General features: G+C 54.5%; 4 protein-coding genes across 4 annotated transcripts in view; 2 read left to right on the top strand and 2 right to left on the bottom strand.

Annotated features, from left to right (window-relative positions):
* VOLCADRAFT_89859 (uncharacterized protein) overlaps positions 1–1,058 on the bottom strand; it is a gene marked incomplete at both ends in the record, with an annotated part of 5,014 nt that extends 3,956 nt beyond the window's left edge. Inside the window, 2 exons of the mRNA XM_002949374.1 lie at positions 188–394; positions 681–1,058. Of these exons, the coding sequence (XP_002949420.1) occupies positions 188–394; positions 681–1,058 (585 nt within the window). The remainder of the gene's footprint in view (positions 1–187; positions 395–680) is intronic.
* Positions 1,059–6,185: 5,127 nt separating this feature from the next.
* Positions 6,186–9,368, top strand: VOLCADRAFT_80671 (uncharacterized protein; the record flags this gene model as incomplete). Its single annotated transcript, XM_002949478.1, has 4 exons — positions 6,186–6,264; positions 7,835–7,929; positions 8,221–8,298; positions 9,180–9,368. 4 exons carry the CDS (start codon positions 6,186–6,188, stop codon positions 9,366–9,368), a joined length of 441 nt encoding a protein of 146 aa, XP_002949524.1.
* Positions 9,369–12,601: 3,233 nt separating this feature from the next.
* VOLCADRAFT_89857 (uncharacterized protein) lies at positions 12,602–14,755 on the bottom strand (the record flags this gene model as incomplete). The annotated part of the gene is made up of 4 exons (XM_002949373.1): positions 12,602–12,661; positions 13,453–13,513; positions 14,383–14,507; positions 14,693–14,755. 4 exons carry the CDS (start codon positions 14,753–14,755, stop codon positions 12,602–12,604), a joined length of 309 nt encoding a protein of 102 aa, XP_002949419.1.
* Positions 14,756–15,111: 356 nt separating this feature from the next.
* On the top strand, positions 15,112–19,217 carry VOLCADRAFT_104318 (uncharacterized protein; the record flags this gene model as incomplete). The annotated part of the gene is made up of 8 exons (XM_002949477.1): positions 15,112–15,362; positions 15,484–15,667; positions 16,154–16,276; positions 16,505–16,762; positions 17,281–17,382; positions 17,746–18,120; positions 18,277–18,403; positions 18,643–19,217. The coding sequence occupies 8 exons, from the start codon at positions 15,112–15,114 to the stop codon at positions 18,819–18,821; spliced, it is 1,599 nt and encodes a 532-aa protein (XP_002949523.1). The 3' UTR covers positions 18,822–19,217.
* Between the last annotated feature and the right edge of the window lie 5,023 nt (positions 19,218–24,240).

The following is a 24,240-nucleotide window of genomic DNA, read 5'->3' as shown; positions in this document are numbered from 1 at the left end:
GGGGGGGTTTGGGGGTGTGGGGGTTCGTACCGATACCATGTACAGACACGAGCAGACTCCAGGAATGTCACACTGATTTGAGTTCGCATTCATACATACATACATACATACATACATACATACATACATACATACATACATACATACTATACAAGTATACACCCATACGCACGCACGCAAAACGTACCTGAGCAGCCAGCGGTATGAAGAAGGAGCCCAGCCCGAACATGGCCAGCACCAAGTTGATGCCGGGACCAGCCCGTTTGGGGAACAGCCAGGCCAAGCTGGTAAAAACCGCCGAGTTAGTGAAGTTGTACGAGAAACAAACTACAAAGTAAAGCGCTGTTAACGACCAAACTGAAGGCATCAGCGGCACGAGAGAGAAACCAACCGCCTGCCGGGTTACGCCGGGTTACGACGTGTTTCAGTCGTGTTAGGAATGAAGGGGAGGGGGAGGGGGGGAGGAAAGGTAGGAGAGGGGGACTGGGTGAATGGGAGAGGAGGAAATGAGAATGCAACACAAAAGAGTTGTACAGTGCGAAGCGAGAAGGAAAGGGTTTAGATTGCTTTGTGGTGAGACAACAGCTGCTGGATTGCACGGATGCAATACTTTTAAAACAGGAGGCAGGATGTGCGTCCAAACATGCGGGGGTTTAGACGGGGGGTTAGTGGCTACATACTTCAACTAGGAGGGATCCTGCAAGTACATGATGCGTGGGCACGCGGTCCACGAGCCATCCTGATGGCGTGCCGCTGACGATGCAGCTGACGCCCAACGCGGTGAACAACGGGCTGAGGTCTGGCTCATCAACGTGTAGCCGTTCTGCAAGAGCGGCTATTGTAGGCCCTAAAATGCTGACTTGGGACCCGAAAACGATGAAGCTTAATGAGTAGCCAAGGATGCACCAGAACAGGTAGCGCCCCGAATAAGCTTGCTTTTCGTCTGGCGAGCCTTGCTGTTCTTCATCACTCTGACGACTGTGTGTTGCCCAGATATCATCTAGGCCGCTGGAGGAGTAGCGGCCACTGACAGCTCTTGCGGCCACCGGCGACAACATGCTAGGCACCAGGGACTACGCTACAAATGTTGGATGAATTTTGTTAAGCACTTGATCCCGTCTTCTATCCTAAATAAACCAAAAAACACGAATAACGGAAAAAAAGGAAGTAAGGAAAAGTGACACGGAAAGACAATAAGGTGGTCCGCAGCACCTCCGGCAATGCAAAGAATTCGTCTGAAGGATTGAATACGCTGCACTGATATGACTCAGTCTGAATAGAATTCACGGAGAGCACGTTGTAGTACTAACCGCTTCAGTTTTGCCGAAGTTTTATTAAGGAGCCATGCTCGGTTTGCAGTGGAACGTCACAATAAAGGTGAAGAGGCCATAGGCTGTAAAGTTTCTATGGAGCTCACCTCTGCACGATGCTGCTGCACGAGGTTTCTTGTCGCTGGAACAGGACGTGGAACTTTCCCAAAGTGCCTTGATGCCATGCGTCGCTGCTTATATTCTGCGCTGACACAGCATAATTGTATGGCTACCTAGCCTTTGGCACGACAGTCGTCGCATCCATTTGGACATCCAGTGCACGCCCTCCAAGGCGGCTGCATGGGGACATGGAGAAGAAGCCCCTTTGGATACACCTAGTCCCCTCTTTGGACTTAATGTTGCAAACTTCTCCAGCCTATACAGCTCAGGCAAGCAAGCCAAGGGTCTCATGAGAATGTGTCGGAAAGCGGAAGCCGCAAGCTCCAACCAACAAAAACACATGGTTGCTGTTATACAGTAGGATTTCTCGGGCACACAACTGATCATATTCTGGGGTTCTGGGTGGGCAAATGTTGGGCTGGCAGCGCGGCACCAGTACCCCATGTTACTCAGGCGGGCTGGGCAAGCTATTAATAAAATAATCATTAAACTTTGGGGCCCCTCACTACCTCGTTGCGGCGCCTCTCCCGACCGCGTCGCCTTCCCCCCTCACTACCCTTTCGCCTCCATGCATTCTTCCATACATCCCTTCGTCCATACATCCCACTCTCCATCCCTCCATACATCCATGTGTGTTCCTGCAACTTTCTTATGCTGCGAGATTTTCCGATGATATACCACCAGCTCACTGTTATTACTCACATTCCCCTTCATGTCGTATGCAGCGCAAAAAACTGACAACAGCACCAAAGTCTTGTTTAGGCGCTCACGACTAGTGGCAAATGGACTAAGGTCATCCGTGTAAATCGCAAGGGAACTCGCAGAGCATCCGCATCAAGGCAGTCGGAGACACACATGTATGACGCTCCTTTCTTATCCTTCGCACCCAGGTAGTCAGCGAGACTCTCAATAGAAAGACCAACCAGGGTAGGGCTAAGGGGACACCCTTGCTTGACCCCTTGGTGCAACTCGAATGGTTCACCCAGCTTTCCATTATTCTTAACCCGCAGCAACACTCTGTTGAGTGTCTGCTGTTACTTGTATGTGCTGCGCGGGCATGGAGCAGGTAGAACGGCTTCAAGTGGGGCTTCATTTGCGTCCTGCTAAGTAAATCGTTTATAACTAGGAACAATTGTTTATAATTCGTTTACTTAGGAACACTGGGCACGCCAGCGAACCCAAGTAGATGGGTCTGTTGATTAAAACAGCCCATGCTGGCCGCATGGGTGTTTTGTAAGGAATGTGTGTGTTACATGGTCGTGGGTGCGTTCCCCGTACCTGCAAACCGCCCTAATACGAGCCGAGGGCTCAAGGGCTGCCAGATCGCCTAAAAGCACCATCCTACTTCGCACTTCAAACAAAGCAAGTGATAAAGGATACGAGCGACCAAAGGGAACGACAAAGTTGCGGTGGGACCATATCCGTTCCAGCATCCTTGCCAGGCGTTCAGGTTCCCACTTCATAGCGTCCTTCATGTGCTCGAAGCGTGGGAAATCCAGATCAGATCTGATTTTGTCGTACACCGGACTGTCCAGCAAAATGTGCTTCTCATCCTCGATATGACTATCAGTGCCGCAGCAGGTATATAACGCCATCCCTTACGTGCTGCTCTGTTAGCCGCCAATGCCCAAAACGCGGGATTAACAGTGTGATATGCGGGAGCACCTCCATCCTGTCTACTTGCTCGGCCATCCAATGCTTATACTTCGCCATGTGAATTACTGGTTGCTTGCCGTCTGACGGGTACACGTCTGGCTGGACATCGTATGCAAAGGAATGTATGCTGCCTTTATTACTCCGACAGTGATTGAAACTGGTTGACGACATCGACCTCTAGCTTCGCACAATTGGAATACGTGAACACCAAACCATCGCGTCAGCTGTCTTAAGATATAACTAAGCGCATCCTCGCACAGAACTTCAGCATTCTTGTTAGAATGGCCTTGGCAAGGTAAGGCGTCATCTGCATCTCTCTGCTTTGGTCATAGTCGTGCTGGTTCTAGAGGGTGTCGCCGGTCGGGCCAATGACGACATTCAGTGCTCGAGAGTACTAGAGTGCCACACCGGTCAGGTATCAAAGGTAGTCTCGCAAAATACAATATGCCAAACATAACGGTTGACTTCGCCAAATTTTGCCGGAAGAAAACTTTAGGAAGGTGCAAAAGTCCTCGCTCCAACTATCGCATCACCCACTACCATAAAAAGATAATTTTTTGAAAAACAACGGCGTTTCTGTTCTTCGTTTACTCATGGCAAAGGCAGGTCTTGGAAGCGGCTGGACAGCTCCGCGCGCTGGGCGGGTGTTGACAATCTAGGCAAATGATGTTTCGACTGCCATGAGAAATCCATGAATATCAGATACCAGATAATATTACACCATGGGCGTGAAATTTTGCACCGAAAGCACAGCGCATCCGAGCTTAAAGGGAGGTTCAGTTAGTACGGCGGCGTTGAAGTGTCATGCATTTCAAATTAAGGCCAGCTCTAGTATCGTGTTTCCGGCCGGCATGCCTTAGCCTTCTTTTACAACATCAAAAACATTCCTTCTCACACTTTTCGTCGGTTCTTGATTAATTCCAACAGCTCAAGTAGAAACGGCCCTTTGCCGATGGATTTCAAACGCGCACTTCTCTCCCAAGGCGCGTGACATACTTGCGCACCTTGCATTTATCGCTGTTGGCTAGCCTGCTTACCAACCTCGGGATGGCTGGGAGCGATGGAACCCGCGAAAAGCCAAACGGCACTCAAAAGCCCTCCTCAAACAAGTCATCATCTAATCCACAAGATGGGAAACCAGTCCAGCTTGTACAGCATGATCCATCTACAGGGCAATTTTCGCTCGGCGAGGACGCTATTGCCGTTTTGAAGCGTATCAAGGCCCCCATCGCAGTTGTCTCGGTTTGCGGTCGTGCAAGGACCGGCAAGAGCTACATTCTAAATCAATTGCTGGGGGCAGCAGGCGCTGGTTTTGAGGTTGCAAGCTCTTATCGGCCCTGCACCAAAGGTACTGCCCGCCCCGCTGGGGTTGTTGAGGCAATTCACAAAACCCGACGCAATCTATCTTACTACTTACACAGATGCGCAGCAGTGTTACCATGCATAGAAAAGGACCTTCCGTTGGCACGGACACCGTATGCATCCTTGCGCATGGCCAACACACTAACCCCAGGCTCGAACCGCCAACACGGAAATCACGTGGGCTATCGGCTTGCAGTGGTTCTGGAGCATGTTGCACATGGCAATTCGACAAGCATTCCGCGCTTCCCACCGACACGAGCGTCCATGCAAGCTAGTTAGACAACGTCCTGTGTTCCCGGTGTCTGCTGCCTAGGGCTCTGGCTTTGGTCTCAGCCCATTCGACGCACCGCTCTAGACGGCAGCTACTACTACCTGGTGGGTGGCTGGCTATCTGTGAGGGTCAGTGGATGGGTCGTACAGTAAGGGTTGGTAACTGGGTAAAACTTAGATGTATGCGTAAATGCATGAGTAGATTGAGGTGAAGATGACGAAGATTGGGTGGAGCCTGTGTGAACGGAGCAATTAGCAACATGTTTGAGGTGGCGGCGATGAGGGTTTCTTTGCTGTGCGTGTTGGGCGCGGACTCCTTTCCCCTTTCCAAGCTGATACGTACCAGGCACCACCACTTTACGCCACCTGACGCTACAAGAGGTCATTCCGAAATGACTGGCACGAGTGGCGAGCCGTGGCAATTAAGGGTAGCTCGCTCATCACGAGTCCTACTCTACTCGTACATCCACCATGTTTCACACACGAATCAATGACGGGCACGTGAAGGCCACCACAATAACGCCTGAGCGCCTGAGCTCCTTTCCACACGTAAACTCCTTTCCTATCCACTCGTCGGGCCAGGAGCCACCCAGCACCGTAATGCTACCATAGCCGTAACGCGTTACCGAAGTCCTATTTGCCCCTCTCGGGCTACTGATGATGATGATGATGATGTTTCAGTGCGAGGGTATCACCATATGCGCCAGGACTATCGTATGAGCTGGAGGCCTCCTGTCTGATGACTTGCATGATTTGGGTTTTTTTCTTTGTTCGTCCCCAAGAACGCTCCGCCGTGGCTCCTTCAAGGCGCGTTTTGTCTGTGCGTTTGTAGGTGCTGGTCGACACGGAGGGCATTGATGCGTACGATCAGGTACGATATCAGCACAGCCGTTTCCTACTCCTTGCCGTGCTTTTTTGGTGGTTTTGTCTGTGCCGTTTCCTATTCCTTGCTGTTGCGGTTGATGCTGGCAGCTGCTAAACCTGTCCCTCTTTTTGGTGTTTCTCGGCTGGTGCAGACCACGCAGGATGGTGTGTCGCTGTTCAGTCTGGCAGTGCTTCTGTCCAGTCTTTTTGTGTATAACCAGGTGAGGGGGGAAACCGTACCCAGGAAAAGGAGCAGAAAACGGCCCCGGGTTCATGTGCAAGGATGTAAGTATTAGCTGCCGACGGCCAAGCGAGTGCAGTCAGTGCATCCACTTCAGGAGTGGAATCGGGGAAGGGGAGCTCACGTGACGGGGTTCCATGGCTGGCGGGAAGGCGACAGCCTCGACCTAGACTCCTTCATTGGTGGTGATAATGACAGTAGTGGTAATAGTAGTTGTGGTAGTGGTAGTGATTGTGTTGCTGGTGGCAAGCTCAACCCGATAACTCCCTAACCCTTACGTCTACTCATTTACGAAAATTTGACGCTCGCGACCTTGCACCCCTTCCCTGTCTCTCACCCACCACAACCACCTCCATCACCAGATGGGCGGTATTGACGAGGCAGCTCTGGACCGTCTGGCCCTGGTTACGGAGCTAACCCGGCGGATCCGGGTGCGCGCCAGTGGCGGAGGGGCGCCACAGGCAACCGCGGCGGCATCGAACGGCGATATGGCGGCACCCGGTACGTTCCGAGGGGGTGTTGCCGTTACGCAGATTTCCTAGGCTCCCTTCGCAATGGTGGGCCGGGCCGTCACGCGGATGGCGGTGGTGATGGCGGCTGCCGTACGAAGGACCGCCGCACCTGTCAATTAACCAACCCAATCGGCCACGAGCTTGCGTACGTGTGCTGCGTGCGTGTGCCGCTTTTGATGCATGTTCGCTCATTGTGCTTTTATACCCCAACATGGCAGTTAATTTGAACGGGAGCAAGAAGAGGCAGGAGTCGGATGGTGAGGACGGGGGAAAGGGGAGGAGACGATAAGGAGGGTGACTGCGAGGTGGAATCGCGGGGGGCCGCGAGGTGGGACTTTTTCAATTCCTTGGAAGCACCGGGAAGCAAGGCAGGGGCAGGGCAGCAAGTCGAGCTTGTTTTAGTTTATAGTGACAAGCCGGGCTTTGGATGCTAAGGCACGTGGGATCGGCCAAATCCAGTTGCGTGGGCAAGTAAGTGAAGCTCGACTGCATGTTGCGGTTGCACTGCTGTGTTCACCTCCCCTAAAGCGAACGTTCCGTCTTCCGCGTTCCGTGCACCTCTCCCCTTTCCAACCTTGTCGTTTCGCAGGTAGCGGCAAGAAGAAGCAGGAATCGGACAGCGGTGAGGAAAGCGAGGGTAGCTGGGGGTTGGGTAGTTTGTGCAGCATCCTGGGGTTGGAGGGGCGGCCACGTAAGTTTGATGAGGCAGGCAGATGGGTGGGCGGGTGGGGGGTAGTCGGGAGCCCGGAGAGAGAGTTAGGTAGCTGCCTGCCTGGGGCAGGTCGCACTTTCGTGTACTCGCTGCTGACTGGCGGGATGGGGACGAAGTGGAACCTCATTCAGCTTTCTTTTGCCTTTCCCACATCTCCCCCGGGTTCTCCCTGTTCCCCTTTTCCTCCTCTGTTTAATCCGGTCCGTCCGGCCCTGTGTGTTGGGGGGCCCTACATTTCCAGGTTCAAAAAAGAAGACAGAGGCTGACGGAGGTGAGGTCACGTGAAGTAGAGAAGCATACTGTATAAAGCCTGTATTATTACGACATATCCCTCGCGCGGAGTTCCGGAAACAATTGTCTGGTGCTGTTGCTACCGCATGTAGGGCGTGCGTTGCTTTATGTCCGGCAGCGGAAAACGTGCGCGCTGTGGGTGGCTTGGTAGTGTATATGTGTGAGTGTGCATGCGTTTCACCTTCTGGAGCGGCGTTACTCTCCGAAGGCATAACCTGGGGTCCTGAGGGGCCCCAAGGGCCGGTAGCCTAGGGCTGTCAAAACAGGATAAAAACGCCTAAGGAAAACTATTATCCTGTCACTCAACACGAGTGACAAGAAGAGTTAAGAGTGGTACCAATGCACGGAATGTCTGTTGCATGAAGCCGCAGGAACTCCCAAGTGGCAGAGTCACACGGCTCCGTGTGCGCTGGCGCGCGCAGGAACGCCCACGCGCGCCATGTTACAGATATCTCGAACACATACTTACGTACATTTCTACCTCATTACCCTTCAGGTCTGGAGGATATTTCTGCGCTGTCCGAATTCACACCGTCCTTCCTCTGGCTGCTGCGTGACTTCTACTACGACCTGGAGTACAAGGGCGTGAAGGTAAGGGTAGGGGTGAGGGTAAGGGTGAGGGTAAGGATTTCATGAAGAGGAACACTGCTGATCGCGTTCCAGGTAATTGGACGGATGTGGGGAGTCGCGGGGCGCCAGGATGTGGGGGGGATGGATGAGGTCGGGGGCCATTTCGGGGGTTGATGATGTATCCCCCGTGTTCACCTCCCCACTACACCCGCTGCCCTTGGGCCCTCCCGCTGCCTCCTCAGCGCAACCCTTCCCACCCGCACTGCTGACGTCAGAGCTTGCTCGCCCTCTCAACCCTGTCTGGTGACGCAGCAAGCCCCGCGGGACTATTTGGAGACAGCCCTGATGCCCACTCCAGGGAAGGGGCCCGCAGTGGAGCTGAAAAACATGGTGCGACTGACCTGCACCCCTGACATGCGTGCTGTGCACGTGTTTGCGTGGCTTTGCGTGTGTGCGTCTATATACTTCGGCACAAATGTTAAAATTGGAAAAATACAGAGAAGATTAGCATGGCCCCTGCGCAAGGATGACACGCACAAATCGAGAAATGGTTCCAAATTTTTTCCGCTTCGCCCTGAAGCGGACTAAGGAGAATGAAGATGACCTCCCGCGTACCCGCATCAATACCAATACAACGTCCATGGCCCCCCCGGCTTTTACGGACTTGTGTGCGGAACTTGTAACTTGTAACTTGTATACATATATATATGTATATATATATATATATATGTGTGTAGGCATGACCCTAGCCGCGATGTGTTACAAGTTACAAGTGCCGCACGAGTGCGGGGGGGTCCGTCGAAGCCGGGAGGCCATGGACTAAATATATAGAAAGTTGATTACACCGTTCAACCGACGGCGGTTTGGGTCCTGCCAAGTAGACCCCTCCTCGTCCAGTCACCCGACATCCGTAGAGACAGATCAGCATGCGAAACTTAGTCCACCGACTAGACCTCCCGAACAATGCCGGGGGTCTGACCAGGGAACGAACCCAGAACCTATGTATTCAAAAAGGTGCCACCAGACCAGACCAATGTGTATGTGTGTATATCTATGTGTATGCGTGCGCGACAGGCTTGCGTGTGTGCCTGTCGAGTCTGTCCTTGAGGGAGACGAGGTCGAGGAAGCTGCTTTTGGCTTGTCTTTTCCCCCACCATCCGCTGTTGTGGACATCGGCAGTTGAAGTCTCCGTCTGTCTCCTTTGTCTCCTTGCACGTAATCCAAACCGTCCCTCTCCGTCCCTCTCTCCTTCCCCCCTCCTCCGGGACCAGATACGCGAGTCCATCAAGTCGCTCTTTCCTGACCGAGATTGCGTAACCCTGGTGCGACCCGTGACGGACGAAGAGGCGCTCCGGAACCTAGCTACACTGCCGCGAGAGCATCTGAGGCCGGAGTTTGTAGAGGTGGGCAGTAGTACTGGGTGGGAGGGTGAGAGGTTGGGCAGGTGGTGCCTGAGTTGAGGTGGTGCTGGAGGAGTGGGCGGTGCAGCAGAGGGGGAAGAACTCCAGAACCCTGCACCTTTTTCCACGCAGCAACAACCTTTCATGCATTCGTCCTTTACCACACACACCCCGCCCCTGTGTTCCCCGCTCACACAGCAATGTGTGAGGCCCCCTCCCTAGCATTCTCACCCACGCATCTCTCTCACGCCTTCAAACCCCCTTTACCTCACACCCTCAGCACCCCTACCCCTGATTTCTATGAAAATCTGCTTAACTCGCCAGTGCTTCGTCTTAACCCCCCTAACCGTCCCAACCCTTCACCCCTATCCCAGGGTGTGGACCGGCTCACCGCCACCCTCACCGCGCGAGCCCAGCCCAAGCGGCTGGGAAACCAGATGCTGACTGGGCCACTGCTGGCGGGGCTGGCGGCGGCGTACGTCAAGGCCATCAACCAGGGCGCCGTACCCACCATATCTACCGCTTGGCATGTAAGTATTCGGCGGGTTTGGATTTTGGAGAGGTGTTGGTTGAGATGCCTGGCTGAAGGGAAGGGCGGTACAGCTGTGCACTCTGTCTGTCTCTGTGTGTCTCTCTTCATGGTCTTCCCTCATATATTCTATCAATCGAGGGATGAGCAACGCTGCGGCCATGCCATGCCACCTGCTCTGCCAACATTCTTCCCCCCCAACTACATTTCCCCTTCCGCCTCGCGCTAGCTCTCCCGCGCGCCCGCCCAGCCATCTCTTTCACTATCTCCACCACCCAATCCTCACAACCATGACCCTTTCCTGTATTCTCCTCTCCCCTCCTCATTGCGGTGGTTTTGCTGCTGACGCCGTGTCGTGTCGGTGCTGGTGTCGATATTGGTTTGCTCGTCACAGAGCGTGGCCGAGTCGGAGTGCCGGGGGGCCTGCTACGCAGCGGAGGACGCCTACAGAGCCGCCTTCAACCCCAACACACCTCCGGACGAGCAAGCGCTTGTGGACGAGCACCAGGTGGGACTGGGCTGAGCTGGCTGTGCATACGATATATAATACCTACCTCCCGTGCAGGGTGTATATGGGTCTGGCAGATGCCGCTCCGCGCTCCTATCCTCCCTCCTCCCTTCCCTCTCCTCCGCCCCAACCACCCACTCACCCAGTTCCGTGTGTCGCCGTACACGGTACCCTACCTCGCAGCGCTCCTTGCTTGCGGCCTTCGCCGTGTTCAAGGACCGGGCAGTTGGCGACCCGGGTCTTCAGGCCCGATACCAGCAGCGCTACGTGGCCGCTTGCAACACAGCCTTTGAGGCGCTGAGGGAGCGGCGGCTGGCGGCAGCGGCGGAGGCGCTTGAGAAACAGCTGGCTGACCTAGCCAATAAACTGCATTCGGTAGGTTGGATGAGGAGGGGTGAGTGGTAGGTGAGAAGGGACGGATGGGAGGTAGGTGAACATGGGTGAAGGCCGGGCAGGTGGGGTTGGAGCTTAGGGCTGTGGATTGACGTGTCTGTGTGGCCTGGAAATGGGCGGGTAATGGCCGGGTAATGACACCGAGGGGGACACTGCCGAATGGGCTTGTTGTTTGGTTTTTAGCCCCGTAGGTGGGCCCCATCGGGGTTTAATCTGTGTTACCTACCACGTTGCTCATCCCTCGTCCCTCCCTCGCGCCTTTCCCCTCCCCTTTCCGCAATCGTTATAGCATCAGCCCTCAAAACCTTATGCACGATCTGCCCGCGCCTTCGCTCCTCCCTCCTGCCCGCCCTCTCCAAATTTTCATGTATTTTCCTGCCTCCCTCTCTTGCCTCTATTCCTGGCTTCCCTCCGTGACCTCTCCGCCACTCAGGATCCCCGTCTGCGTGAGGGGAGCTTCCAGCAGGTCGCCTCGGCCTTGGAGGCAGGTGTGGGTAGCGTAGTGGGGGCTACTGTGGGAGCGGCGCGCTGGCCTCGGCTGCTGGCGTTCTGCCACTCGCAGTACGCGGCGCTGGGCGGCGAGTTGTTCGAGCGGCTGTCCACTGCGGCGGCCTTCGAGGCGCAGCGGGTGCAGCTGGAGGCGCAGACCCATGCAGCGGAGATGGAGCGGATGCGATTGGAGAATGAAGGGCTGCGGGTGCGGTGGTGCTGGTTTGGGATGGGATGGTGGGAGTGGAGGAGGCTTTGGGGTTGGCTTGGAGTTGCGGCTTCTGTGGAAAACCGTACCAAGGACGACGGTTCGGGTCGGGTCGGGGTATAGGTGGGTTGAGCTATGGGATGCGGAAAGAGAACTGAGTAATGGTTGGGTTTGGGGTTTTGGTGAAATCTGTATCACTCCATGCGGTGGGCACATGTTCAAACTCCCAGGAAACGCGCGTGCATGTGCGCTGTAGTTAGAACGCGTCGTGAGCCATGTTGCGTGCGGGCGTCGTCGTTCGTGGGTCGGTTCAAAAAGAAGAGCCAGCGGAAAAAGGGAAGGAAGGCACCCGGATAACCGACCAGCCTCATCGCTTGTGCCTTTCCTACTTCGTCCTCTCCTTCCCAGGCCCAGTTGGCGGCTGCCAGCAAGCGGGCCGAGGAGGCGGCCGCTGCCCGAGACGAGGCTCTCAGTGCCGCGCGAGCTGCATCCCGCAGCCGCGGAACTGACTTGGATTATCCCAAGTCCAAGTCCCGGGGCTGCTTCGGCTTCTAGGACGCTTCGGCCACGCGATTTACGTTTTCCTGTCTGCTGGCTCGGCTGCTGCCGCTGCTGCTACTGCTGGCGTGGCGTGGCTGGACCAGCAAGGTTTTACCTCTCTTAGTGTATTGAAGCTCTGCTAAAGGCTGTTGCTCTGTTGTGCAGGTGTTGTGAGACTGGAGACGGGCATCGTTAGGGTAACTGATGGATGCATGCAGCTTGTGGGTGGATGGGCGGGTGGGTGCATGGGAAGGCAGGCTGGCAGGGGCTCAGGTTCAGTTTCACGTCGTGGCTACGCGGGATAGGATTGTAGGGGTGTGGCGCAAGGGGGAAGGGGGAATGCATCTGGGGGCATTGCCTTGTGCACGCGTGTGTGTAGGGATTGAGGCTAATGATTACTCGGCAGGCCGAAGACCGACAGTACCGACAGGTCCCTAGACGGTGCCAGAGCTCCGAAGGACCGCGCAGCAGGATGGCGGTAGCTGAAACCGCACCTTCAGCAGCAGCACATGCGTACGGCAGCAGTACGGTAATACCTTGGGACCACGCTTCGTCACTAATGCTTTATTTGGCTGAGTCGACAAGGGGGCCATGGGAGGGTGATAACAGCAACGACCAGACCGAGCCTAAACAGCGGGGGGCCCGGGGGCAACTGTGATCATCTTGGCGGGCGTTTCCTGAAGGTCCTCTAGAGTGAAGGGGGTTGAGGTAAGGGGTTGATAGGGTTGTCCCGGCCCATTTATTGTTGTAGGTTGTGCTTCTCTGCCGGTTCTGTTCTTGCAGCACGTGTATTTCATGATGCGTTGCAATGCCCTGTCTGCCCCTCTGTCCTAGTAGCGATCAGTATGTATGTCCAACCGTGGGTTAAGTGTATGGATGTAGCGAATGTGATGTCGGTTCAGTAATCAAGGTGTACTGCGTGATTATGTGTGATACATTTGTCGAGGCATATGTCGTCGCACTTCATGATCGGCGGAGCAGGTGTGCGAGAACGCAGCAGCAGCAGCAAGCAGCGGACGTATGTGTGCAGTGTGTATCCTTACAGCAGGGTGGTCAAGAGCGGTTGACCATTTCCTTGGAGGCTTCATTCGCTAACATCCCGTCGCATATCCGTACAAACAGTGGGCATAAACTGTATATTCAGTGAATGTCCGTAAGTGGTCATCGTGATTCGCCAAGTATCATATACATTGTTTGTCGCATCATCGGCGGGCATCATGCCTCCTCTGTATTCATACACCGTACACAAGTCGCAAAGTGTGTATGCACTAAAAGCACGACCAACATTCATACATACACCAGCAGCTGTCAGGGCTCCTAGCAGCCCTGTATCAGTTTGTAACCAAAAAATGCAAATGCGATCTAACGCCACACATAAACTCGAAGGACTCGTATTGCACTATATGAGGAACAAGCAGGCAGCTGGTGAGCGCAGGAGGTGAGCGCGAAAAAATTACGGTAGATGTGATGCGCCTACCGCGAGATTCACAAACATACACCAGTTCTTTTGGCCGCCGAGATGCAAGACCCTAACCGTGCTACGCACATGGAGCAAAGGCAGGCACAGTAAACAGACAAACCGTCCCTCTGAAAAAGGGCACAAAACGTATTACGACCTCCGGTCAACTTCCGAAAACACAAATCCTCCCAAACACATTGGGTAATACATCCTCCATTCACCTCCAGCCGCCACCGGCTGTCACTACCACCCTGCCTATCGTCACAGGAAAGGCGCCCAGAGCCCTTCGGAAATCCTAATTATGTACGGCCAAGTACAACGGCAAACTCCACCACAAGACGTTCTGCTGGCTGGCTGGCTGGTTATGATACAGGTGACTACTGGGCTGGGGCAGGGCTAATAGACACCCTGCTATAGTGACGGCAGCGGTGGTGGTGTCCCATGCCGTCCGCGTCTTCACGGAGCTGCCAAGGTAGTGGTGGTGGTGCTGGTAGTCTTCCCTCGGTTTGCCCGCTCAGTTCGGTAGGCTGGGTCCTTGGCCCACCTACAACGCATCACACGGCGCACACAGGAGCAGGTGGCCCGCCAGGGCAAAAGATTAAATATAGCACTAAAGGACATTTTGGGTTGCGACACTGTCCCAACGCCTAGCGCGAAACCATCTACTCTTCCCAAAGGTAGCAATTCTGCAGGTCATGAGTTGCCTTATCCCCAACACGCTCCCCCGGCGCCTCGCAAAATTCCTTCCGTCCTTTGCACCATCTGTTCCCCTTACGCTTCGCAAGTATTTTTACATGTCGCTACCTATTATTAGAAGTTCTTGCCAATATTCACGTGCGGCGCGGACGCAGTAATTCAACAATGGCGTAAAATAGTTCCCCCAAGGTTCCCCCCTCCTCCATAGCTCTCACAGGGACTGGTACTAGCATTGAACGATGCACGGCGTACCGTTGGTAATCCTGGGCCAGCATGCGCACAAAGAGCGGCAGCAGACTCGTCACCAGCCCTCGCAGCACTCCGTTGCAGGTGCCCACCAGCACATTACGAGGCAGCAGGTGAAACGGCGAAACCACCTGCAGAAGTGGAGTCCAGTGTGTGGACTGGAGAGGAGCTGGAAGTGCACCCGGACAGGCGCTAGTGCAGGTGGCAGTGATCTGTGTACGCGCGTACGAGTATGAGGATGGCGCGAGGAGATACAAAGGACTCCGACAGGGGGAAGGGGGAGGAGCGAAAAGCGAGCGGGGCATCGGACACGCACCGCGCTATCGGCGACCTGCTTTTCCGGCTGCTGCTTTGATATGGCAGTTGACACTTTCTTCATTCTGTCATCCGTCCTGGGCTATCTTAGGGTCTTTCCCCCTTGCAACCCACTTTCCCGCCTTGCCTAAGCCAAAGCCTAAGCCCCGCACCGAGCCCAGCCACCCAGCCACTTATACCTCGCTCCACACGTCCAGCTGGCTGCTGGCCCGGATCTCTCCATTCATTACTCCAGAGGTGCTCGCAACCCCACTACCAGCGCCACCTGCACCGCCTGATGCGCCTGGAACTCCCATCCCTGCCGTAGCTGTTGCTGGTGTCCCCGACACCGCCACCACCTGTGTGGGTGCGGATGCGGATACCGCTGACGGGGCCGCCACCACGGGCATAGCGCTCCAAGTCAACTCTGTGACGAAGCACATGGCAAAGCGCTGGTCTAGTCGTAAGGACTCCACCGCCTCGCTACCGGTGATGCGGCAGTTCTCAGCGCGCAGGACCACACGTGGCCCGCCGGCCCCGCCGTTATTACCGTTTAGGCCGTTGCTGCTACGGGTCCCTGGGTACGTTGTGACGCTGACTTCCACCACGGCCTCGAGCCAAATATTGAAAATCTTTAATGCAGAAGCAAAAGCAGCAACACAAACAGCAGCACGCCAGTGTCTTAGAAAGAGGTGCATGGCATACTTTCTTTCGTTTTGTGTGCCCCTATCACATAGAGAAGGCCCAACTTGCAAAGGACAGCTGTTGTTGTTACCCTTCTCCTGTATTGCAAAGACCTTGCCAACCCCTCAGCACTTCCGGAATTGTGAATGACCCAGACATTTCCTGGGCCTTTATCTCTATCCTTCGCCTTGGGCTCTCGCCCTCCACCTTCTCGCGGTGGGAGCTGATCATTGCTTTCCACCTAATCCCCTATCAACCCAGCGCAGCTTACATTGATCCGGGGAACGGTGAGGACGAAGCGGTTGCCCCCAAGGTGAGAAATCTGTTTTGGATCAAGTACGAAGTATTGTTCCACGGGCAGCAGCATGTAGGACTGGAGAGACTCGTATTGCGGCAGGATCTGCATGCCGCGGGAAAGATGAAGCCCTCAGTTGGAGGGGGCAACCGGAAGGGGGTTGCGGCGGAGAGCCCATTCGCGGATGTTGCGCAGCAGCGGAGCTAGATGACTCAAAAATGAAGTAGCACAACACAAGTTACCGGTTAAGCGGGAAACATGCTTTACCACTCGTGTTAAGTACAGCTCAGGCTAGGATGGTTGAGGACGCACCTGAAACCTTGCAGAAGCAGATCCGGTAGCACCGATTTGTGCTGGGTCCACTAGATCATCTATTGTCCGCGCCTTCCTGGCGATAGTGGCAACACGCGACGCAGCAGAACAGCGGGCTCCAAATGCTCGACTGCGACCACGCCCCCCTGCAAACCTGCCCGCCACTCCTGCAACCCGCTGATGATAAAGTAGCGACATGGCTGCAAGTCAGGGCCAGGCGCCAAGCTAAAGGACGTCGGGTTCTGCTTGAGAATCGTTAGTGCCTACAACACCCCCGAAACGCATAAACTATGTATGGAACATGATCAATACAAGGTACGCAAAAATAACTGTGCAGAATACATGCAAATATTACACTAAGGGAACAGCATGTTCAGGAAGTCTTACTGAGCTGGTTTACAAGTCCAAGATTGCGCAAAAACCTCTACACGAAACTATACGATTCATTATATAAATAAAGAAACAAATTTGTATTGCGTTAACTTTTCCTATTTGTGGTTCGGGATGCTGCTACGTTGTGGTGGAAAACTCCTTCCGCAACAGCGCCGACAACGCGCGAAACCTGTCTTTCAACCTGTATCAACACCAAAACAATTCGTCTATGATCGGTACTCCGTCATCACTCGAAACAACAAAGACGCCGTTCAAGCAATCCGCAAGGCTATACCCGACATATCAGACGCCGCCCTGCAGCAGGCTTTGAAAGAATACCCAGACCTCGCTGAAGTCGATGAGGAGCACTTGGCATTCTGGCTCACATCTGTGGAGTCGTTGTTCAAGCTTACAGCAGATGACGTGCAGGTACGGGACTTCTTTCGCCAACCCCGAACCCGATCCCACACGCAAGACACGCCCAGAACCTCAATCTAAATCTGTAACCACAAATCTTCTTCCCTAGATAATGGGGTATCCACATCCATGGCTTCCCCCTAGACCCTTGCCTACTCAACGCCCGCCACGGACCCACGGGTCATCGCAGCAGCGATTAACTCAAAAATTGTGCCCTTCCCTTACAAACACACGGGGTCCATCGTCCCCGCATCCGTCGCTGTCAACGCCATTGCCGATGCTGCCGCTGTCGGCCTGCCTGCTGCCGTCGATGATCAGCTCTGAATTTCGAATCCACTCCTAAATGCCATTCGGGAACCCGCTTCCTGGACCACTTCCTGGAATCCAAGTCTGAATCCAGTTCCTGGACCCACGTCCGTACGGATCCATTTCCGCCCCGGATTCTTACTTTCGGATCCAAAATTCCCATGTATGGATTCCCCTCTCCATGCTGCACCATCCCGCACCGTCCAACTTCCCACCCACCGCAGGCAAATGTACGGCAGCACCCCTGGTTGCTCATTTCCGACCTGCTCGTCATCAAGTCACTGACCACCGCACTGACCCGGGTGCTGTCCGTGGCGGAGGCGCAGGTGTGTATGATTGTGTGTGTCATGTGGGGAGTGGGGAGGGGCTGGGGGGAAGGTAGGAGATGTGGTTGGAGAGGAGTAGAGGTCAAGGAAACGCAAGGCGAGCGCCGCAATGGCGGGATGAACGATTGGCGGTGAGTGAGCGCAGGATTGGAGGTCCCTTGCGGTGGCCAGGAAGGGAAGTCAAGAAGGGAGGGAAAGGGGTAGTAACGTTTTTGTGACACGGTCTTGCACGTCAAACCTACGCCGCAGACGCGCACCCATCCACGCCGCATTGCTCGTACGCTCGTCCGTACACATTTCCATGGGATTGAAGCATCAATTGGTTGTTTTGTTTTCCGCACTGGGATCCATTTGTTGCTTCAGGTGGCCCGCATGGTTCTGTCGTACCCTGACGTACTGGACTTGGAGCCTATGGACCTTATGGAGCACCTCATGTACCTCTCCAGTACGATGAACATGTCGTACGATACTGTCGTACAGCTGGTGCTGGGCTGTCCAGCCATCGCGACGGCGCAGCCCCGGGATCTCGTACGGTCGTGGGCGGAGGTGCGCTCCTGCTGCAGCCGCGGAGAGGTGATGGCGGCTGCAGCGGCAACGACAGCGCGCAACGCGGGTTCAAATCGCGGTGGGAGCGAGGGCGACAGTGAAGCTGGAGACGCTTTTGAGCTGGGAACAGATGAGGAATTTGACTGTGATGCTGAGGTGGCGAGGGTGCTGGCAGCCCGGCCCGGATTGCTGGTAATGAGCAGCGAAGAGATACGAAGGGCGTTGATGACGGCAGCGGCGGCGGCAATTCCGGTGTCTGCTGCAGCGGCGGTGAAGGCGCCGGCACCGGCGGCGGTGTCGAGTATGTCATCTCCTGCGGCGGCTTCCTCCCTGTCGCCTGCGTCTCAGTCGACATCCCCATCGCCGCTGCTACGACCCAGGACGGCAAGGAGGAGGGCCCCGAAAGGGAGTGTGGGCAGCGACAGCGGGAGCAGCAGCATTGAAAGTGCAAATAGCAGCGGCGGCACGGCAGGGGGTACGGCAGCCGCGGGGCAGTGACGGCAGGAATCGAGCCTGCTGCGGATTGGGCTTGTGGAGTGTGTGTGGGGGTTGTGTGGGGAGAAGGGGAGGAAATGTGCAGATATAGGCGCACATCCTTCTCCCCCGGGAGGGGGTCTGGTGCCTGAAACCCAAGCTCACGCTCCGGGGGGAAGGTCTGATCTGAACACTGTTGACAAGTGCGTTTGGAATGGAGTCAATGTCTTTCGTATACAGGTGTCGTGAGAATGTCCTGGCATTACTCTGCTAAGCCAGCCTCAGACAAGGTGCACCGCATGGTCGCCAACGTGTTCATGCACATGTGCCAAAAGCACCGAACGAATTTTTGCATCAACTACATGGTCCCAATACTCAGAATATGCGTGTCATATCAGCTGGGCAACAACCCTCCGTAACTCTACCGAGCGGTACTTCTGCCCGCACACGAATAACATGGCATGTGCATGACACGCAAGATACGTAAAAGCTATCCGTTGTTTCAAACCTGACTGGCAAACGTAGCTTCCCGTCGCGCTTGAGGACAGCATCCACCCCAAGTGTTCCACCGTCCAGGACTGGACGCATTGTACCTCCAGTTATCGCTTCAATGCATGTCTGCTTCATTCGTGCTGCGCCTTCCCACAGGCCAGAAAATACAATCCGGCTTCCCTCTCCTTTCCATGGCCTTGTGAAAAGGTTGGGTGCCTGCTTGCCCGGTTTCCTGGGAACCTGGGAACCTGGGAGACTGGGAACCTGGGTGCCGTGTTCGCGCCTGATTGCCTCCTTGTTTCCTTCCCTTTTACTTGTTGCCATGGAATGTGCCTGAATGCCCTGTACCGCGTCTTCTTCAAATCTTCCTTTCCACACACACTTCTGAATAGGTCCTCTTCGGCGCCAGCTGCAATCCTTCTGATTCTCTTGCGAATCTCCATGATTTTTTTGTATCCCTCGTACCATCGGGCGCTTCCTTTTTCAGCACTTCCTACACGGCCTGTTGGCCAAACACGCAACCGACCGCTGCTCTACCTGTCCTCGCCCCGTCTCCTCTTCGAAGCCTTGAGAAAGCCTGAAACCTAAGGTGGTAGTCGACGCCGAGGTGCTTGACTGTCTACGCTATCAGGGCTGGAGCCTTGACGCTCCGGGGCTCACTGTGTCTCGCAGCTAGCAGGACGGCACGGCCCCCCGGTCGGTCGCCCACACATCCAGCCTCACACTGCTCTATGTCCTGCTGCCATTTGACGCCGTACAGGACCTTCTCCCAGCTCCCCGGCTGCACACAACTGGACAGACATACGCGCGACCCTGCCATATGTGGGTGCTGCTTTTGTCCGATATGTCAGATCAAGTGGGAAGCCATGGCTACACCCTTGCCAGGGGCGGCGAGTCTGCCCCTCTGCCCATGTAATAGCCTCGGGCGGTCTCGGCCCCTGTACCCGCTCTTCCTTCCTTTCGCACACCGCGGGGCAGTCACCCTCGACCACGCAGGAGAACTGTGTCCGCCCCAGCTTCATTCTTCTCTCTGGCTCCTTGCTTGTAGATCCGAGCGCATTTCGGGATCATGTATTAAAACTTTGCCGCTTATATGCGGGATAGACATGCAAGAATAAGTTTTGTACGGCAGCTGTACGGCGGCACCCCAAGTCCCCCCCAAGTAATCTCTCACTTGATATCCCTTAGAACACCTGTCCTGGTCATTCCAGTAGCCCACCCAGCATTCCACTTTCACCATTTTGAATCAGGTCGTAGACCTGAATCCATCAAGGACGCAACGACAAGGAGGGTGGCTGAGGGCGCAGCTCCGCTGCTGTCACTGCACTTCTGACTAGCGTGTCGTGGCAGGGCTGCACGACTGAATGGGCCTATAGTTAGGTGGGTGTTGTTGACTCTCCCGGTTGGGGAGCCGAAGGAACTGATTGCGTGGCGGCGGGAGGGACTTCGCAAGACTAAATGTTGTCGCTTAAGCTAGCAAAAAAGCCAGCAACAAGAGGTCAACCCGGGGAAGCCCGTGAAAAGTGAGATCACCGTTATGCCTGTTAGGGTTTACATCCCGCCATATGAGTGTAAGAAGGGTGTCACAATGAGCGCCTCACCACACATCGCCATATGTACATACCAACAAATGGTGCACGTCACCACCGCCACCACCATCATGACCACGGCTGTCACACACTCACCCGTATACATGCAAACGCAATTGTGGAAAGGTGACAGGTAGCTATGGCATTTTTGAAAGTGGTTACTAGTGACCAAGTGGTAACTGAGAAAATAACTCCCTTCCGAAAGGTGGTCACTAGGAAATTTTTAAGCAGCCTCTCGCACAAATGTGTCCGGTCGTACTTCGCGAATAGAGACTCCGTACATCTCGTCCCAAAAGTCAGGAGCGAATTTTGCCGCGCAGATGCGCGCGTGCGATTCGCAAAATGCGCCTGTACAAATGTATATAAAATTTCTTGGCGGATGAGGACCAGGTGCGCCAGCGCGTTGCGCAGGTGAGCATGTTGGCCATAGCCGCACGCTGGACTATTGCGTGGATGCTTTGCAGTAAATAAAAGCACCGAAAGCCAACGTCGTAGCTTGCAGCTCTGGGCTCGTGAAACTGCCGCGGAAGATGAAGCGCTGGCGAAGAGGCAGTTGTATGCAGCACCTTGTTCAGAGTAAAGTCAAATTACAAAGTTGCGCAAAGTATAACATACATAAACTTAATTAAACATAAGAACAGATAAGACGTTTAGAGCCTTGTCGGTGACATGGACGCCGCTGTTGGCTTGGAACAGCTATTTGCTGTGCATAGGACGTGCCCGCGTTAGCCGTGTTGCAACAGCTCAGGATGGATTTCAGCCAGCAACAGCCTCAAGAGCTGCTGCACAACCACCGGGAATGTCTTCAGTTGGGCACGTGTAGTTTTGGTCGGCGGGGTCGAGCAATGTACGCAATGCGCACAGAAACCAAGGTGCAGCGTTCTGTAACATCGCCAACATATCCGGTACGCGGTGGCAGGCTTGCCGAGCACGAAATGAAGGGGGGGTCGCATCTCACCATTCAACTAAGCATGCATGTGCTCGGTTGAATGCTCGGTAGCGTGCGAGTTTACCCCTATCAGGATGTTTGTTTGCATATCCCTCCAAGCGAGAGGGCTTGCACCTATGCTGATGTTCGTTCCAAGAAGTGAACTGAGGACTGATGCTACGGTGAAAGATTTGCACGTAAATTCGCCCGTGCAATAAATAAAAACGCCCTGTAACTCGCTTACGCTAATCTCACATTCCAATATGCCACTGCACTTTCCTCTCCAGCCTGGCCACATTCTCTTCCTCGCAAACGTACTTGGGCACCTTACAATCCAACACCATACGTGCTTTGGAAACGCGGCCAGCTGCTTCACAAGGACCCCCCTATTTGCTATTTAAAAACCACTGGGTGGCTGGCCGCTGTTTTAAGCCAGGCGGACCAACGCACCCTACCCATGGACGTACGGACGAGCTAGCCAGTTATTAACATTAAAAACTCAACGGTACGTATGAAATGCGCATGAGCACAGTGCGTGCGTGTATAAGCGCGTGTGTAGCGCCTAGATTCCGTCATTTTGTAGCAATATACACATGATAGCTAGGTTATGCTAAGGTACGGCACCGTACTTCGCTATTACAGGTAAGACGGACGAGCAACAGCAAGCCGGAAGGTACAGAACTATGCAAACGGAGACTCATATGCCCTTCAGGGCGGACAATCATCACGAACAAGAAACAAGTATTAGAATCCATAATCGCACTTGCGTACGAATATGCTCACCACGCAAATACAGTGAGCAGGCCGATCCACGTGCAGGCATAAATACTTAGATGAGATAAAGCATTATTGACCATGACATATATGAAAATGGCATCATCAGACAGCCGGCACTTGACTGATGGCGCAACAGGTAAAATCCTCATTTGACATTCCGAAGACACAGCTGCTGCGGCCATAGCACAACCCAGCCGGTGTGCCGCAAGGACTGGCCCTACTCAGCTCCAAGCAGATGTACAGACCGCCGGAGGGGGGGCCTGTGGGGAGAACATCGGACAGGCGGCGGAACGTCATCATGCCGTACGTCTCCCTCTGCCAGGTCTTGGAGCTGAAAAGCGGTGACACCGTAGCCCCGTTGAAGGTTGCAATGCGCACGGCATTTGGCACCTCTTCCACGCAGGTGCGGTCTGCGGTTCGATGTGCATGTGGGTGGGGCATGAGCGCGTGTGTGTAGTTTGTTATTATTCGTTGCTACAGGCAACAGGGAGTGCCCAATGCCAGCCGACACGTAAGACAATGGGGAAACGGCACAATGGTAAAAAGTAAGCAAGGTAAGCACCAAGGATAGCAAGCAGTAAGCGCATCACGAGGGCGGTGGTAGTCACCAGCAGAACTGTTGAGTTAAAAGTGGTGCGTGCGCACATATGTCTTTGTCAAAAGGCACCGCACTTAGGTACATCGGCGGCCGGGGACAAAGCCCTTCATAATTGCCCAGAGAGACGTCGAACAGGCGTTTGATAAGGTCCCACGTCAATTACTGTGGTTACATCTCGAGGGACAGGGGGCCATACTTCAATCTTACGAGAAGGTTTCCATGACGATGGAAAAATAAATGCTGTGGTTAGAGAGCCTTTTGACTCTCGTCAAGGCGTAAAACAGGGTTGGCCCCTGAGTGCGGAGCTGTTTGGGCTTTTTTAATCAAATTTCTGGCTGACATGGTCGATGAGATGGACCAGCGCAACTGCTGCTACGGTTCGCCTCAGGCTGGCTCTTCTGTTGTGGGTGGTGGCCCTGTTGCAATGCAGTTGTACGTAGACGACCTGTTGCCACTTCGAGCCAGTAGGTTCCCTGGGAGGTGTGTCCCCTCGCTGTCATCACTTCTGGGCACAGGCAATAGCGGACCAACTTACTCTGACAATAGGATTGCCAGTGTCACGCGAAAAATCTTTACATTTGGCTTGTCCAAGGTCCACAAACAGTGCAACAATGTGTTTGAGATGTTGTGGCTCTTGCTGCGGTGTCAGCTTTGGAGCACGGGCGGCGATATATATGGCTGCAGCCATGAACACCGACCCGGCACTGTTACCCATGTCTTACAGAAGGAGCCATTGATCGAGTTGTTGATTTTTGGGCCGCATTCGTTCCTCGGTTCCGCAGCTCTGGGAGTTCCACGGAAAGGATGGGATTCTGTAGTAGCTGGTATACAGTACGGCACACATAACCTCTACAAATACGCGCTAAGCGCGACCGCCAGCATCTCGAGTATGTATGTATGTATGTATGCATGTATGTATGTATGTATGTATGTATGTATGTATGTATGTATGTATGTATGTATGTATGTATGTATGTATGTATGTATGTATGTATGTATGTATGTATGTATGTATGTATGTATGACGTTGATTACACTGTGGGCTGAAAAGCCGGGGGCCCAGGGCCGAAGCACAGCGCGGGGGGCGGGTGCATACGGCTGGTTAGTCTCATGCACTCCGCCCCCGGGTCAGGCCGCACGGGAAACGACGGCCGGCACGCAACAGCGCTTGTTTGGCGCTCCAACTAGACGGGATCTATGCCCGTTGGTCTCCTAACATAAACGAAGTCGCAACTGGGGGGCTCTTCCTGCCGACCGAACGAACCGAGCATCTCAGAGAGCTCGCTACCAGGACTTGGGCGACCGGGAGCCCGACGAGTCTTCCCGGGCTGGGGAGGTCACCAAGCTCAAAAATCCTCACGCAAAAAAGAGCGCAAAGAGCTCACACCACAAGACGCCAAACAGCCTCCTGAGACTACTACCCTCCTCCGCCTCTCCCTCCCTGGGCTAGTCCA

Source organism: Volvox carteri (assembly GCF_000143455.1).
Source record: "Volvox carteri f. nagariensis unplaced genomic scaffold VOLCAscaffold_14, whole genome shotgun sequence".
Taxonomy (NCBI): Eukaryota; Viridiplantae; Chlorophyta; class Chlorophyceae; order Chlamydomonadales; family Volvocaceae; genus Volvox; species Volvox carteri.
The sequence above is the reverse complement of the archived record's forward strand: the minus strand, read 5'-3'. Positions and strand labels throughout refer to the sequence as shown.